We start from the raw sequence: 17,468 nt of genomic DNA on the forward strand, positions 1-17,468 counted from the left end.
GCGGCCGTTGGCGCGGCGGCGCTTCCGGCGGGCGCGGGGGCCTGTGGGGGATCGCCGCGCGCCACTTCTGCCCGCCGGTGCTGAAGGAGCGGAGCCGCCATGGTGAGAACGGGACGGGACGGCCGGGCTTTGCGTACACCGCACCCGCCAGGGCAGCCTTCCCTTGCCCTCCTCTCCCTGTCCTCCGGTCACTGCGGGCGGGAAGGCTGCGGTCGGTGGTACGGGCCCGGGCGGGCGGCAGCACGTTTTGGCGGGGCAGGGCCGTACGGGGCGGAAGCACAAAGGCGGCGGCGCTCGGGGAGCGGCGCGCTGGAGTCTCTCGCCCCTCTCCCCCGGCGGCTTCGGCCCCGTCTCAGGGCGCTGCTGGAAGCGCAGCGCTTTCCCGCGAGCCTTGCCCGCCGAACAAGCCGGCCTTAAATGGCTGATTTGCGCTTTCCATGCAGCTTTCCCTGCTCCTCCCCTCTGCTCGGAGGAGGGAAAGGCGGGAGCTTGCGTTGGTGGGCTCTGGGGATGGCACGCTGAAGCTCAAAGGCCTCCCTCTCATCCTGGTTTGTTGCTTTCATCTAATAAATGAAGATGTGCTGAAGCAGGTTGTTGCCGTGCGGTGGGAGGACAGCTGCTTGTCGGTTTGCAGCCAAGTTCCAGATCTGCATGGTACTTGCTCCAGTGCGGTTGGCTTCGGCCATGATGAGCAGCCTTAAGCCCTATCCCTGTTGGCCAAAGTGAAAGGTGGTCCTTAGACCACTTTTTTAGCCTGGCATTTAGGTGTGTGCAGTATGCTACTGGTTGGTGTTTGCATCACTGCACATCTTACCCTTACAATTTGTGTTTATCTTCAACTTTTCTTTTTTCGGCTCCTTTTTTTTTTTTTTTTCCCCCCAGCTTTATTGTCAAATACCCTACATTTGGTGGAAGCCTCTTTGGCCAGATGTTGCATAGCTTTTAAGTCCTGCTGGTTTGGTTCTTGGCACTGCCTTAACCCGTTTTACAGGGTTCTGCCTCCAGTAACAGGAGCAATTTCTAAAGTGCTCTCTAGAAGTTCGAAATTGGTATAATATAAACCATGTGACGTCTCATTCCGTGTCCTGCTTAAAAGCAGCCAGTACAACCATGCTTTTAAGGCAAATGCAAAGAAATTCAATATCTGCATCATAATATTAAAAAAAGTCCATATTTGGCTTCTCTAGGTAGCCTGGTGCTAATGCAGAACGTTTTATGGCTCTTGTGTTGGTTTTGTCATGTAGGCATACAGGGCAGGTAATAATAGTTGGAGGAGACTTCAGGCTTCTTAACATAGCATTTTTTTTGTACCTGTGTGGTATTACAGGAACAGCAATTTTATCAAATCAAATTTTCCTTTAAAGTAAAATAATGTCAAGTTACCAAAGAAAATGTTTGAAAAGCATTAATTCTACAATACACGTGATCCAGTAGCATTAATTTTAATATTTTTCTGGGCCAGTATCTGACAATGGATATTGTATAGTGTCTGAAGTGATAAATGGCTTAAAGTCAGAAGCCCAAATGATTTCTGCTATGAAGTTCTGAAAGAATTGGCTTACATGTCTGGCTCACTTATTTATCTATAATCTGATTATTTGGATAATTTCCAAATTTATACATTCATTTAGCACTCCTCAGTGACTATCTAATTAAAATGACAGTGCTGGAAAAATTACTTTATGATAATCTTTGGCAGTCATTTGGACTCCCTGCTAAGACATGCCTGTTCAAGTACAATGCACTTAGGAACAGCCAGATACCAGCTCCCCTTGGGTAATTCCCTTCAAATCAGTCATCTTCTGGCATACATTAAAGTGGATTTAAATGATCTACTCTCCTTTGTATGATTTTTGTTGTTACAGTGTGCAGCTCAGAATTCCCCTTTTTTCCATTTCTGATTAGGGAAAATCTCCTTTTTCTCTGTGTAACGTTTTCCTAAACCTCTCAGAATCTGCTACTGATGTCTTGAGACAATTTAAAGAACTGAAAACTACATTCCAAGGATGGAAACACTGTCAGTTGTGGGATAAGATTTTTTTTTTCCCTGTAAATCCTAACCGTTGCCATTTCTATTTTCTGTCACTGCCTTTCATGAGCACTGAACTGCTCTCTTCACTGATTTCCAAAGTATGGGTCAGGATTTTTCTGTCAGCTGCTGATTAATCTAAGCCAAATAATGTCTTACCCTGCAGTTGCCTCTATGTTGTGTGCTCACCTCATATATTAGCACTGAAAATGTTGGATCCAATCAGCAGCACTGGAAACGGCCATTTGCAGCATGCTTGCAAACTTTCTGTGGTATGCAACCTGTTAATTAGATCGCAGATTGTGTACAAAATCTTGCTTCTTTGCTCAAATTACTTGTTCTAGCCAAGTGAAAAATGTTATGGAAATAATGGAAGCCACAGAGTGTACAATCATCTAAGCCTTCCCTGCAGAAGAACAAGCTTATGGACTCCAACATTTGGAACAGTTTTCTATGCCATAATTACTGTTTAAGTAAACTCATTGAAGTGTGAAAAACCAGTACATCTGTTTTGCAAGAAATAATCTTGAGTGCTAAGCGGAGATTTATTATATCATTGGTGTTCCCTTGAAGTGAAATGGATAACTCAATATAACCATTTCTGTTAAAATCTTTCAGGTTAAGTTAGATTCCCTCTTTGCTCTTTAATTGGGGCATTGAAAATTTTACTAACAGCTTGCATTTGGAATAAAATAAGTAAATGCACAAATGCTACAGCTCTTATACATGGACTTTATTGATTTGCTTGTCTGTCTGAATAAAAACTACTTCGGTGGTATTTTTTTTTTCAACACCATAGCTGCTTTACTGGTGATTTTACACATTTTAAAATTCCATAAGGATTGATAGGACTTGCTGGAAACAAAAGTTATTAACATTATTACAAATTATAAATGCTATGTGGAAAATGTCTGTGTCCTTGATTGCTAGTCTAATATTTTACTGTTATGCTTCTTTTTATTCCTTCTTCCAAACAAAAATCATTCAAAGTGTGCAAGTAACCTGTATTTTTGTGTTTGTTTTGTTTTCCAGTCTCACACAATTCTACTTGTCCAGCCTACCAAGAGGCCAGAAGGCAGAACATATGCTGATTATGAATCGGTGAATGAGTGCATGGAAGGTGGGTGGATGCAGACATGGGAGTAAAAAATTGTTGTTAAAATCCTATTTTTGACATATTCACAAGCTTATTAAGAAAGTAAGTTGCTCTTCATGTTTTTCAAAGGTAATTCATAAAAAAAACCCTCATGCTTTTAGCTTACCAATGTTCTAACAACCTGTAAAGTAGTTATTATTTGTTTCTAAAACTTCCTTTTTCTATTAATTCTCTGGTTTTGATTTAACTAGAGATGAAACCACATTCAGTTTGGGAGAGCAGACAATATTCTTTCTGGGCCCATGCAGCAGACTTGTTTCAATGCATTTCATTGTAGGATAAGCACTTAATTCTCACTATTCTTTTCTTTGCAATGTAAGGCAAAGATTGCTACTGGAAATAATATATTAAATAAAGGATTGTGTGCAATTGATACATAATTTGCAGTCTCATGGCACGTGTGCCAGAGTAAAGATCCTGCAAAACTTTGATACACATAATGAGCATGAAAAGAAGAATGAAGCTGTAGTTCATTTAACATTAATCCTGCAGGAGGTTTTGTGAGGTGAACAAAAATACAACAAAGAACATGTGAAGTCTGTGTGCTCATTTTAATATTGCATTCTTCTCAAAGGTATCTGAATTACTAGTGGACTAGTTTCAATAAATAAAAGTGCTTTAACTGTTTGTACAGGTTTGTGCTGCCACTCTTACCTCAGTACCCTGTTTGACTCTTGTATGAGTTCTTCTGTTTCTCAGGTGTTTGTGCAGTAGGAATAAATGTTCTAATTGCTGTCATAGAATTACTAGAGGCAGTTCCAGATGTCCGTTGGAGCTTACTGCATGGAAAGTTGCATGTTTGACAGAACTAAAACTTTTTCCCCTAGATGATGAAAACTTCTCTTTCCATGCATCTTACCTGATTTTATAGTATTATATTTCAATGTAAATTGCTAGGAACAAAAGAATTTCAGCTCGAGAAAATTTGATTGTTTTTATAGCGATAATATCTAAACTTTAATTTGTGAATTAAGAGCTGAAGAAGTTTCAGCTAATACAGTTTTTTAATATTGCACTGTTAATCTTGTTTCTCTGTAGGAGTCTGTAAAATGTACGAGGAGCATCTGAAGAGAATGAATCCCAACAGTCCATCCATTACATATGATATCAGCCAGTTGTTTGACTTCATTGATGACTTGGCAGACCTCAGCTGTCTCGTGTAAGTTCAGTTGTACAAGGCCATTAAAAATGACTTAGGAAAGTCAGAAGTCTTCTCTAAACTCTTTTGTGTGAGTTTAACAGAATGCTGTTTTATGTGGTTTTAGCAGTAACTGTAGTGCAGCAGTATTGCAGCTGCCCTAGCAAGTTGGCCAGTCCAATTAACTGCAAGGTAATTAGATCTAATTAACTATAAGGTCCAATTAGATACAAGGTACCTCTAAAGAAGGTTTAGAACCTAACAGTTCCACTTGGATTTTACTCATATTGAAGCTGACTGAAATCCAACAGTTCAATACAGCTATTTTATTACTACCATTTTATTACTACTAGAACCTGTTTAAATTTGCCTTTGTGCTGCTGGTCCAGTTCCTCAAGAAGCAGAATGGTAACAGAATTTTTTTCAGCTGAGGACAGTACTTATGGTAGGGCAGAAGGCTACAGAAGTGCATTGCAGCCAAAGGTTTGTTTTGATCAAGATGAAAGTTCATGAAACAGACTGAAACTAGCCTCTTGTTTTAGGAGGTAGCAGCTATTTTCTAAGATAATCTTGTGCCTTTATTAATTAGGCTTCTGAAATCAGTGTCATGCCAAATTCTACTTCAGCTTACAGTTTTCCACCAGATGGCACACAGCACTAGGTGTGTCTTGTGTTTGTGGAAATTCCTGAAGTACTTGATACCTGCTCTTGCTGTGTAGCGTTATGAAAGGATTTGGGGATGGAGGGTAGAAATCAGTAACGTTTCCTGAAAAAAGCATTTCTTACATTGCACTAGAACTACTGCTGTGTGAACATATACTGAAGCTCTTTGTTTGGCCTTGATCCAGTCATGCTGGGGTTTAAATAGCAAGACTTAGAAACACCATCTTAGGTTTTTTTTCCCTTAGGTAAGAACTATAAATTGTTCTGGAATGAATTAATATGGGATTTTTACTCAGCTTCCTACCACTGACCATCTCACTCTTCTTATCTGATCAGAAATAAAAGTATACTAAGATTTAAAGACTCATGAGGGCCTCAGTAGTTCTTTGAATCATTCACTGAAAGTACCATCTTCATGAACAAAATATTCAGCTTTAATGCCTGACAGAGAAAGGAGGACATGAGCCTACACAGAACTTCACTCAGATTGCTTTCATTTTTCAGTCTCATTCTGTTTTAATTCATCATGCCCTGAGTAACTGAATTCTCTGCCCCTTGCTAGTGAACTGCTTTTATCAATTATCCTTGAGTAGCAAAGAAAATGCATCTGTAGGTTCTTGTTTTCAGTTTGCTTTTTATGAAGTATCCTTGTTAGATGTAAGCTTGCCCTCAGTGCCAGCTGGCAAAGAGTCCTTTGTCATCCATCTGTGAGTCTGCCTTTGCTCCTGGAAAAACTCTTAATAATCTTAAGATCTTAATAATCTTAAGATCTTAATAATTTTCAAAAAAATTCCACACAGAAGTTGAACACTTGAAAACACAAATCCTTGAAGTAATGTTGAAGAAAATTTGACTCATTAAGACATATTAGACTGTTTCCTGGTGGAACTATTCTGCAGGCTGAGCTCTAGAATACCAAGATTCTCTACTTGTTGTCTCCCTTAAGTAATTAAATGCATGAATTTAAAATGTGAACACACTGTGATCCAGTCACTCAGTAGTGCTTGGAGCATCTAGTTTTGTGTCAGGCTCAGACTGATTTTCTGGACAACTGTTTTGTGGACAACAGGATAAATCCATTTGGTAAAGTGGCAGTTCCCACCTGTTTCTGGTATTATCATCTGTACATCACATTCTGCCTCATACACTTGAGGACAGTTAATTGTGAAGTTCTGGTAAATGTACTACAGAGCAGGCTGGCATTTTTTTTCTTGTTTCCTCTGCAGTTACCGTGCTGATACTCAGACATACCAACCGTACAACAAAGACTGGATAAAGGAGAAGATCTATGTCCTCCTCCGCAGGCAGGCCCAGCAAGCAAGCAAATAATGGGGGCACCATCGCTACGTGGGTTTGGGGAGGGTTTGGACAACAGGTGTGTACAGAGTGTAGTAGTGAACGTTTTGTATTATAGTCATCCTGTTGCCATCTTGATAAACTCATTAGCCAGGACTGACTGTCTTTTTAGAGATACAAGGATTTTGTTGGATTTGACTTGTTTTTCAGTGTAAATGGAGAAGAAAGTACAACATCTTCAGCAGAGTTTTCATTTTTTTTTCCTCCAGTTTGCTAATGTTCCTACCTTATTTGAACCCCTGGGGCTATTCACATTGTACTTCACCACATTTGCTGTATGTGCCCCTCTGTGGGTTTTTAACATTCAGTTATGTCTTTGAGATGTCTTAATGGGAAATAAAAAACTACCCTTTAGTTAAATTTGAGTGCTGAATTTTGTGGTTCCTGCCAAAAAAACACAAATCTTTTTTCCCTGTTATCCAAGGGGTAGGGCTTGAAAGGTCATGTGGACTGAACCAACAGTTGTTTCCTGTATTACAGCACAGTTCAAATTCTGGCTTAGTCTTGGTACTGTTTTCCCTGGGCATCTGGGAAACAGCAACCCTCTTGCACTGCACAGCTGATCTCTCTACCAGGCACTTGTATATAGGTGTGTCTGTTCTGGGATTGATGATGGAAAAGTGGGCTGAACTTCACAAGCCCCTTGGTTTAGTCTGCTTACAATTTTCTTTCAAGAACGGAATAGGCAATAGATTGTTCCCATGAAAATCCTCCCCAAACTTCATTTTCTCTTTACAGAAGATAAAGACTTAACTGTTTGCCCACACTGTAAATGATATCTGCCCCCATCCATCTTGAATTATGTTTTTGTAATTTTGCTGTACTGAAAAGATTTGGATTGGAGGACACATCAGACCAAAAAATAGAGCAGGTAGAAAAGAAAGGCTGATTTGTTACTCTGTGCCTTTAGAGTTTGCCTACTATAGAAACAGACTGTACAGACAACATTCAAGCAAGAGCAGTTCTGGGATTGACAGAGGAATGCAATTCTCTCCAGTGCACTTAACCTCCTTATACACATCAGTGCACAGCAAATGCACTGGCTGAAAAGGATCTGAGGTAAACTGACTGTCTATAGTAAAGCTTTAATGAAAATTGCTTTACTTAAGTGATAAGTAATAGCTGCTGAAGACTGGGAATCAAATTACTGAAGGGATATAAATTCTTAGAAAGAAACTGGGTGAGGGTGTTAAACTTCAGCACAACTACAGCTACCTACTAGCTCTAGAATTTATAGTGACCAGGAATAGATTCAATCTGCTAACATCAAAACATGCTTCCTTTGTAATGAATAATGATTTTCAAAGCATAGTAGGTCAGAAATATATTAGTACACTTAAGATTATTAAATCTGAAAATACTTTGGCATGTAAGTTTTATATCCAGCTTGACACAGAAATAATACTTGGAAAAATCACTATTGCCCCTATAATAATACTCAGATTTAATACAAGCAGTGTTATTTAAACAGCTTTTATAGTTTATCCTCCTGAATAGCCCATACTAAAATAATATGTTCTCTCCTAACATGTTCTCAGTTAACTTAAATTTTTTTTTTTTGGTAAAAATTCCAGTATTCTCATGGATGCAATTTTGCAGTCTTTAAATGAAACCAAATAAACATTTACCTCATTCTGTGGACTTGCTTTCAATTTAAGGAAAACCAGCATTGTCGTCTCCTTCCTTACTGTGAAAAGCACAAAGGAGTATGCTGAATCTCTAGTAATCAGGCATTAGAGCACAGCACAGATCTTCCTTCAGAGGTACCTTACATTTGGTCACATGAAAAAAATCATCTTCCTTGATTTTGGCTCTACTGTAATAACTGCAAACTCAAACCAGTAAACAATATGCAACTTTTTTATGTTAGAGCAGAAAATAAGAAGGTACTTTAAAGAAGGTGGTAATTAACCTTTCTGCATTTTGAAAGGGACTTTGTGAAGGCATGTTTTTTAGTGCTTTAGAAAGTAGAAGGTTTGCAAGCTTTAAGTTAAAGGTTAGTTCACTTGTTTTTTTAACATACAAACTGCTGTGGTCATTTCACTAATTGAAGTTTTCACAGAATTGGAAAATGCAAGTAAGTGGTCCTTTCATACCTGATACACCTTTCATACCTTCCTAAATCTGGCTACCTCTGGAGCCAGATTTGGCCTTCTGCAGATAGAAAAGTGTGGTCTGTAGGCCACTTTAGGAGAAGGGACTTGGGCATCATCTCTTTTCCCCCTTTTCACCCAGCTACAAGTCTTTTTTTTTCCTTTTCTGAAATAAGCTACTAGTTAAAACTAGTGCATAGTTCTTGAGCTGCTGTTTTCCATAGTCCTTCAGTGCATTTTACCTGATTAACTGTGAAACAATGGATTTGTTGCTTAGCTGAGCAGCTGACAAAATACACTGAAAGGAAGAAGGAATGCTACAAGCTAGAAATGTGCAACAAGCTAGAAAGAAGAATCTGGAAAGTTGTCTCCCACTAACCACGGAGAGCCTTCAGAAATTTAGTGAAGAGGGTTATGAGCACTTGGAAACTTATTACATGCTAGTAGACTGGCACTCCAGTAATGTAGGCTGTTCTTTTCTGTGAAAAGTGACTTCACTTTGTTTCTTTTCTCCTACTGAGTAATAGATGGCAGCAGGGATGTAGTACCTTCTGCAGTTGCACTTGTCCTCAGAGGCATCAGCACTTCGATAGCAAGATACTGATAATTGCCCAAGTTTGGCTACTGTAAAAGGTTCAGTAGCAACATTTTGCAGGTAAAGCCATAAAAAAATTGTATGATTACAGAAAGTGTGTCAAAAATAATCTGCCATCTCATGCACGCTTTGCCTGCAGCAAATTGTCTGGTGCCTCTTACGTAAGGATAGATCCAAGTAATTGTGCTGGTCAAGCCTGCTACAGTGTGGGAGTAAGTGACAAAGGAAATTATATTGGCTGCTTCTGAAGGAAAATGGTACAGTATTTTAAAACAGGGATTAAGAATGGAATCCAGAGACCTAGTATTTCAAAGTGTGTGGAAATACTTAATTTTTTTAAAAGCAAGTCCATTAAGGAAGCCTAGCGTCAGACCAAGGAGCTGTATGAACCATTTGCTAGGATTGCAGAGGAATTGAAGTGCTTGCCTGACTTCTGCTTGCCTTGTGGAGCCAAGAGCCGTGCTGCTTCTTTGCTAATCACAGACTCGGGAAGTCCTCCCACAGCTTCTGGACTGCCTGCCATGGACTTCAAGTTGAGGCATGACCAGACTGGTAGAATTCATTTCTTGGCAAGGCTATTCACTAAGCAAATAGGGTGAAGTTATGTGAGGTGGCTGAGCTGAAGAAGCAGTTACCTGCTATTGAAAGGCATAATGCTATTTCACACTAGGTACAAGAGGGGTACTGAGTGTTGTGGGGAAGGGGAGAGCAGGACTCCTAATCAGCACCAACAAGCAGAGCAGCTGATCACTTAAAAAAACCAAAAATCTGATATTTAAACTTAAAAAAAACCCAAAATACGGTACTTTGAGAACAAATACAAGGTAGTTAAATAGGTGTGTATATATAAAGCACCCATTTATCTACCAATTCAAGCTCCTGCCAGTCAGTAATGCACTGGGTCAGGGAGCAATCCCACTAAGATTAGAATGCGAATTGTGTTTGACACCGGATCACTCTTACAGGAATCCCACTCTGCAGCCTCCTTTGGTATGCTGAAGGAGAATTGTAAAAAACAAAACCAAGTTTGCATTCCTGCTCTGAGGGTGAAATAGGCTAGGTAGTTAAAATACTTACCTACTATTGCTTCCATCTTTGTGTTCTTTTAAAATAGACTGAAATCTTGACATCCATCACAATGCATTATAAGCATAGCAGGAAAGTAGCATCATTGCTTGATCACTTGTGCTTATTACCACTGTCAATGTACAGGAGAGGAAAAAAGTAGTAGTCAAGACCACCTTGTTATCTTCCTTAGTAATTAATAAATCTGTTTACAGCAAGAGGAGACTTGACTACCTACAGTACTTTTAAGGTTGAAAGAACTAACAGATTTTTTTTCACTTGCACTAGGAAAGGGTAAGTTGCAAAGTTGCTGCTTGGGCTCTCATCATATGCCAACCAATTTGTGCTGGTTCATGATGCACTGAAAGCAAGGATGCTTCTTAGGATGACTTCCTCTCAGAGGGAAGAGAGGAAAGCTCCAGCTGCTTTACTTTAGAGTATATAAACAGTTATGTATATTTGCAGTCCTCACTGGGTAAGGGTCTGATTGCACTGGAACACTGAAAACTCAATCCATCAAAAAGCTAATAAACAGAAAAATTGAGGGTACTGGGTTACGAGTGCAAAATAATTAAAACTTCCTATTTTTTCAATTGCTATGAAACTGGTGTTTTCTGGACCCTGATGAGCATTGAAACAAATTGTTTTACCATTATCATAGGTTGAGGGGGGCAGGGAGTTTAAGTTAACAATTCTCTGGCAGAAGATGGGCTGTGGGTGAGGCTAAAGATTCTCAGCCTCAGTGAGCCTCTGAGCCACTCACGTTACGTTCCCACTGGCTTTTGACATCTACAAGTGTTGACTTCAAGGTAAAATGAAAAATAATTTGCATTAGCTATAGATAATCAGCAAGAGTACGTCAGTTAAAATAGAAAAGTATTTTGCACCTCTGTCATATTACTCAATTCCCTCAGGTTTTCTACAGAGTGTATTGTCTGCTGTAATGTTACTCAGTGTTGCCCAGCTACAAGGTACCATTTATGGAAACAGCAGGGGGATGAATCTGCCACTGAAACTCACAGAATGGAGATGCTCAGCTTTGCATAGTACAAGGCAGCTCTTTATTATCACCCACTAATATATGCTTCTTCCTCACTATGTCTGAAAAGGATTAAAGTAAAACCTGTCTTGATTTGTCATAGGAAAACATTAGATTGTAAGAATTACTTTTCTCATTACTGTAAGCTGAACTACGCCTGTAGGAACATTTTATCTGGATGAAGTTTGGGCATAGCTCCAATTCATAGGTTTTATTCAAACTCTTTGTGCTGAGTTTGTAGTGACACACAAGTAAAACTTGCATGCTGCATATGCCTGCTCAGTGCCATTCCTGGTGAGCATTAGCAAGGGTTTTGTTGCCAATCTGTACACACCTGAGTCATTTGCTGCTGCATCCCCTGCAGTGTCTCACAGTCCCCAGCCCAGACTGTTACTGTGGACTCTTGTGTGTATGAGTGACATACACACATCTTCTGGAACTCTGTAGCTGCTGCCTCCCTGGGGTTTTATGCCAGGTAAGTCAATGAGACCCACAGAAGTGAAAAATGTGGCAGTGTACTTGAAGGCTGTTGTGTCTGAGCTCTACCACTGACTAGATCCAACACTTGTATTGCCCAGATCTCTAAAGCACTGGTGCTTCCATCTATTTCATTGCTGCCTCTGCATCACTTCATTAACTGTGCAGGAAACAGGCTCCCAAATTTAAATTGTCTTCTTAGTTACCATGGACACTGGGTTACACACACATACACACACACCACAAACCTGCTGCCCTGAGAGGTGGGGAGCATCCATCCTTGGAGACATTCAAGACCTGACTGGACACAGCACTGATCTGGTTGGACCCATCAGACCCACTCTGAGCAGCATTTGACTTGACTTCTGGACCTCTCTTCCAACCTAAATTATCCATCATCATCCTCATTGGAGTCACTACTAAAAAATCCCAGGCCATGAGAAATGGGAAATCTGAGTCCCTGCTCTGACCAGTTTACAGCTGCTCAAAGTCAGTATTCCCCAGGCCATTGAAGACAGTGCTGAAAACGGTGGACCATCATGTATTCGTGAGTGGATTTAGGTGACACAAGAGTAGCATTCACCAGGCTACAGAAACTACAGCTGCTCCCCAATGACAGAGTGCAGAACAGTCAAATTTGATTTTATTCTCATATTCCCTTCATATTGAATGAAGGTTCACATGGGATACTGAGAATAATGCTTTATCACAAAGTCCCTAGAGGTCATCAGACTTGCTAACCAGATGCAGCCCTCCATACTTCCCACACCCTTCCAGCCCTCAAGTAAAAGAAAAAAAAAATATATATAAAAAAGGCATCAGAAATCTGTGATGTAGTATTAGGGAAAGCTCAGAGACATTGCAAAATGCCAGGGGAAGGTAAGAAGCAGGCCATGCATGGCAATGGAGAAAAAAGCAATTGCACCTGTTCTTCCACACCAACCTCTTGCTAATCTCATTGGAGGCAAAGGCATCTTCATGCAGTATCAAGTAATGGACTTGCAAGGGAAAGTGGAAAGTCAGTGCTGCCAGAACTAAACAAAAACCCAGTTTCACATTTCTTTTTTTTAACTGTGTCTATTTTCAGATTCTTTTCATGATGGAAATGAGGGGCAGGGGGGGAATTTCTTTATCTCTCAATACATTAACTTGGTCTCTGAGGGAATTCTTAGCTTGTACATCTATTCCACAGGAATGCAACAGAAGCCAAAGCCAGAACATAGCAAGAATGCTCAAATCTTCTCTTCAAAGTGCATTCCTCAAATCCAGAATTGTTTCTTCTCCATCCTCATGGTCTCTAGAAATTTAGCCAGTGTCAAACCAGTGCTGCTTTCCTTGCCTGGCTTGCACTGGTCTTCTTGAACACATTTCTCAGCTCATTAGTATCCATCTAAATTCTGTGCCAAGTGAGTTTAATTGCAATTTATATTTAATTTATGTTTGTCTCCTGCTAATGGTAGCAGTTTTCTGCAGGTTTTGCTGTCTTTGAGCCTACTTTAATGAAATAACCATGGCACCAGCTGCACCTCCAGCTCTAAATAAAGATTACCAGTCTTTCATACTGTGGTAATGATATTGCCTTAGTCTTAACCAGGAATAAATCATTCAGTGCACCCTAAAATTGCATGTTTTGTTTTTGTCTTTACAACACAATTGTTTGGTGATTACTCAGTGCATCCTCTGTTCCTTGCCTCTATCATGTCCAAGTAAAAGCACTCATTATTCATACAAAATTAAATAACTTCAACAAGAAAGCTTGAGAAAGAAACACATGGGAAAAACCAAGTATTTGATCTTTATGAGGACACTCACCTCAGACATTCCAGGGAACTCAAATCTTGTCTGAAATAAGCAGAGTATTGGCTACATTTAACTATGTTTCTTGGCAGAAAGGCACCCAAATCAGGTCAGCCATAGCCCCAGGATGTATTTCCCTTCTGAAAAGTCCAAGGAAAACAGGCACCTCCCTCCATCTTATAATTAATGGAGTAAACATTTTGATAGCATGTTGTATAACCTAGGCAGCTCTCTGCTCAGTGTGCCAGCTTCACTGCCTGTCTCACTCCCCAGACCCCCATTTCCTCAGGTACAGGGCACCTCAGCAGCCCACTTAGAGCCCTACATGCCTCTTAAGAGGGAATAGCAGCCAGCAGAATTTTTATCAGCCTCCACCTGCCCCCAAAGACACCTCAAATAACACATTTTAAGCTCCATAAATCTGACTTCTCTGTTTAAACTATATCTATAGAAAATTCATTACTACCTCCAGGCATTCTGTCTTTAGAAGTTAGACATCACTCCAACCTACTTGAAGGGAGAATAGAGATCCAGCCTCAATGTATTTGGTACATAATGCAGATTGAAAAAATTACCTGTGTGTCTTGCCCAGACTCTCCTTTGGCTCCTAGAGGAATGTAAGAGTAAAATGCAGGCCCCAGCCCAATGCCAGCTGAGCATCTTGATAAGGAGCACTTTGGTACACTTCCTCCTTTACCCTCCTCACACACCCATCAACCTAACTGATGATCTCCTACCTTTGCTCTACCTGTGTCCAAAAAATCACCCTAACTAGCAATAAGTAGTGCTAATCAGTTAATGCAGAGGATCCTCAGAGAATGGAAATACCCTCTTCCGATTTACTTAGATAAACCTGTTTATGAGGAGAAATCCCTGATGGCTGTTAAATTCAAGGATGACAGCCCTGGCTCAGGGTGGCAGTGCCTCAGAAGCAATTGAGGGCCCCAAGAATGTTTTGGAAGAGGGACTACCATGCAATTGTCCTGTTCTTATGTTTTTCCTTAGACACTTGGTGTAGGTCATTGCCAGGAACAGGTTAATGGGTTTCGTGGCACTTGTACCTGACCAGATACACAGAGGAACTCTGCTCTTGGGGGGGTTTTGTTGGAGTTTTTTTTTGGTTGCTTAGCAAACATCTCCCACAGATATTTTGCAGGGAAGATGAAAGGTTTATACAGGCCTAAGATAGAAAGATAGTGGCTTTTTCCATGTACTTTCCCATATTTTCCTCCTTGTTTCCACAAGTGTGATGTTTTGGGTATGGTGTCCTGACAATGAGAGAACCCTCAATGAGGTAACTCTAGCTGATACAGTTACTGCTTAGGAGCTGTTTACTCACTGGCTTCATGGAAACTCAGAAAATACTTGCCCCAGAATGCAAGTGGTGCAATAAATTAGTTGAAATATTTACTTCATGGCACTGGGTGGTTTTTGAAGTGACCCTTAACATGGCAGATAACATTTTCTTGCTAACTTAAATGTAATTAATAGTACTGATTTAGCCACATCCACATTTCTTTGAAGTCTAATGCTTCAGCACTCTTGCAATTACTTCTCCAGATGAGTTCTAGAGACCTTGGCAATTACCTGCTGCTGCTATTTTGATCCCATGCCCTAGGAGTATAAACTCAGTTATACAAACTCCATCTGAGTCCATTTAATGAGCTACATGAATCAGAGACCAGCAATAAAGCCCAATTAGAAATGAGTACACAGGGAATATTGATCTCCTTAAAACCTTTTACAGCCTTCAGGATCTGCCTGGTCACTCATCACTGCAGCGAGCACCAGTGCTTTCCTGCGAGCTCCCTTTCACTCACTTGCTAGGATTATGGTCAGATTAAGATGTGATTGAACAGATCAGCTGGTAGGAACCCTGGGGTATGAGGGAGAACCCCAGATAACCCTTCTCACACGTGCTCACAGTCCTCTGGGTCAGGTTTTGTTACTAATTCAGAGGGAATTTGAACAACAGTGCCTGCTTTTCATCTGAACAACACCAAAAAAACCCTCTGAGATTTTACCATCCTTTTTTACTAATGAACATGGTGTCTGGAGGCTCTGAGTTCACAGAGGCCACAGCTGAAGCATTACCATGCAAAGCACACCCATGAAAGGGTCCTGTGAGCTCCCCTCACTCAAGACGTTCAGCCTTGTTTGCAGTATATTACAGGATAAGAGCCCCTGTGTTAATGAAGCACACATTATTCAAATGAGACATTTGAATAAGAAGTTTAAGAAGTGTGCATTAAACGGGATTTGTGGCATCCTAGCCAAAACACCGCTCCAAGTCAGATGATTTCAGACTCTTCCAGACTGCACCCCAGATGATGTATAGTGTCCAGAAGCCCAAGTCCAAAGGTGGGACTTGAGTCCTTTGGATCATTAGATTTTTTTAATTTTAAAAGTCTCTGTTCAGTTGTTGTCCAAAGCTGGATGCACATCAGATTGGCACATTTCAGTCTCCACAATTCAGGATCCACTGCAACACACACACAGAAGCACTCTGGTCTCAGCTGTGCACAGAGCACCTGTGTAAGTGCTAAGGGAACTCATAAACAAAGTGTTCCTCCATTTTGCTTGATTTGATAAGCCTCCTCCAAACACAGCCATTGCAAATAAATAGGAAGACAAGAGTCAAAGCTTTCTCTATCTCACCAAGCTGTATAGGCTTGTCTGGGGCTGGCAAGAGGGATCAGAGGACAAAATATTGAACATCTTACAGTGAGGGTCTTTTGAAATCCTAGGTATGGAATATCTGAGGATGACCTGCACCAGAGGGAAAGTAATTATAGTTTTCTAGTAGCAGCTGGGGTAGTTACAGGGAGGTCTTTCATTCCAGGCACTGTTCCAAAGGCTGTTTATGAGCTTGAAATTAAATAGTTGCTAGATAAAAATGCAAAGTAATTCCTGAAGAAATCTTGGGCTTCAGGCCTTGCTCCAGAGACTGAAAGCCCTTCAACCAGTAGGCTAGAATCCTACACCCTTTGTTCAAACCAAGCTTTATTATCAGTCCAAAGTAGAAGAGCTTTAGCAGGTAGGGCTAAGAACAGCTCCACCTTTAGAAACCCCAGTTTCCCAAAGAGCCTGCTCCTGCTCTGATCACTGCCTTGTACAAGGGTGGGAGTGATTCCTGACAGCCATGTGAGGTACAGCGAGCAGCTCCCCTCTATGGATTCCCCTAGCAGGACTTCTGCTCACGGTGGGAAAGGCACTGCACAAATCTTATGGCAGCCCTGGAGGGCTTCATAGTTCAGCACCTGCTACAGATGTCTCTGGGCAAAGGGGCTCCAGCTGTGCTGGCAGCTGCTGGTCCTGCCAAGGGCTCTTGGATGCTGCAAGCACCCACCAGTGACCCAGCTGTATCCTGTTCTAACCTGGCTAAGAGAAGCTGCAAAGACAGGTAGAAGCCAACTCTTCTACAACTCTGCTGCTCTGGGCTAAGCTCATCTCTAATTTGGGTTCCTGGCTTACACTGGTGCCAGGCTGGTGCAGTTCACTGGCACTATCTATTTTCAAGAAGGTCAAAATGAAACCGGGAGGGGAGAAATGGAAGAGTTTTGAAGATACACAGACCTCCTCCCTCTCAGGACAGAGGATTTGTGCTCTAGAGGCTTTCTCAGACTCTTTAGCATAAGCTCAGTACTTGCGGATACCTGACAAACTCCTGCCATGAAAGTTTAGAGTAAACAGAGGTGATGTGTGACACTAAATGTTGCTAATGAGCATCAGGTGTTTGCAGGGAAAATGGCTCCTCATCTTAAATATGGTAATTATTTGAAAGATCTATTTAGCATTTAGATTGCTCGGGGGGGGGAAAAGAGCTTGGAAAAGTTGATTGCCTTGAAAAATGCTCCGGTACCAAGTGGGTCTCTTTGAACATTGCTTTCATCTTCTCAGAAAGAAAGCAGAGGAGACACTTCATCTTGGGGTAATTAGAGGGACTTTGACATCGCTGTCCTTGTAAACAGCGTTATAAAGAGCAGTCTCCAGTTAAAGAACCATTTAAGAGAAATAAAATTGAGAGATTGAACACTTTGCACTGAAGCTCTGAGAGGAG

At 41.0% G+C, this 17,468-nt stretch overlaps 1 protein-coding gene across 1 annotated transcript; it reads left to right on the plus strand.

Annotated features, from left to right (window-relative positions):
* The first annotated feature begins 99 nt into the window (after nt 1-99).
* On the plus strand, nt 100-6,702 carry ERH (ERH mRNA splicing and mitosis factor). Its single transcript, XM_088058061.1, has 5 exons — nt 100-218; nt 2,196-2,301; nt 3,062-3,149; nt 4,224-4,344; nt 6,213-6,702. The coding sequence occupies exons 1-5, from the start codon at nt 100-102 to the stop codon at nt 6,313-6,315; spliced, it is 537 nt and encodes a 178-aa protein (XP_087914187.1). The 3' UTR covers nt 6,316-6,702.
* The last annotated feature ends 10,766 nt before the right edge of the window (nt 6,703-17,468 follow it).

Source organism: Pseudopodoces humilis, chromosome 7 (genome assembly GCF_049639895.1).
Source record: "Pseudopodoces humilis isolate 2021_Gansu_Grassland_sample_001 chromosome 7, ASM4963989v1, whole genome shotgun sequence".
Classification (NCBI taxonomy): domain Eukaryota; kingdom Metazoa; phylum Chordata; class Aves; order Passeriformes; family Paridae; genus Pseudopodoces; species Pseudopodoces humilis.

Bases quoted from the DNA above. Each gene is read 5' to 3' on its own strand.
- ERH (XM_088058061.1), top strand. From the start codon at position 100: ATGGTGAGAACGGGACGGGACGGCCGGGCTTTGCGTACACCGCACCCG. The intron at 219-2,195 runs GTACGGGCCCGG...CTTACCCTGCAG, and splicing joins CGGGAAGGCTGCGGTCGGTG to TTGCCTCTATGTTGTGTGCT. The intron at 2,302-3,061 runs GTATGCAACCTG...TTTGTTTTCCAG, and splicing joins ATGCTTGCAAACTTTCTGTG to TCTCACACAATTCTACTTGT.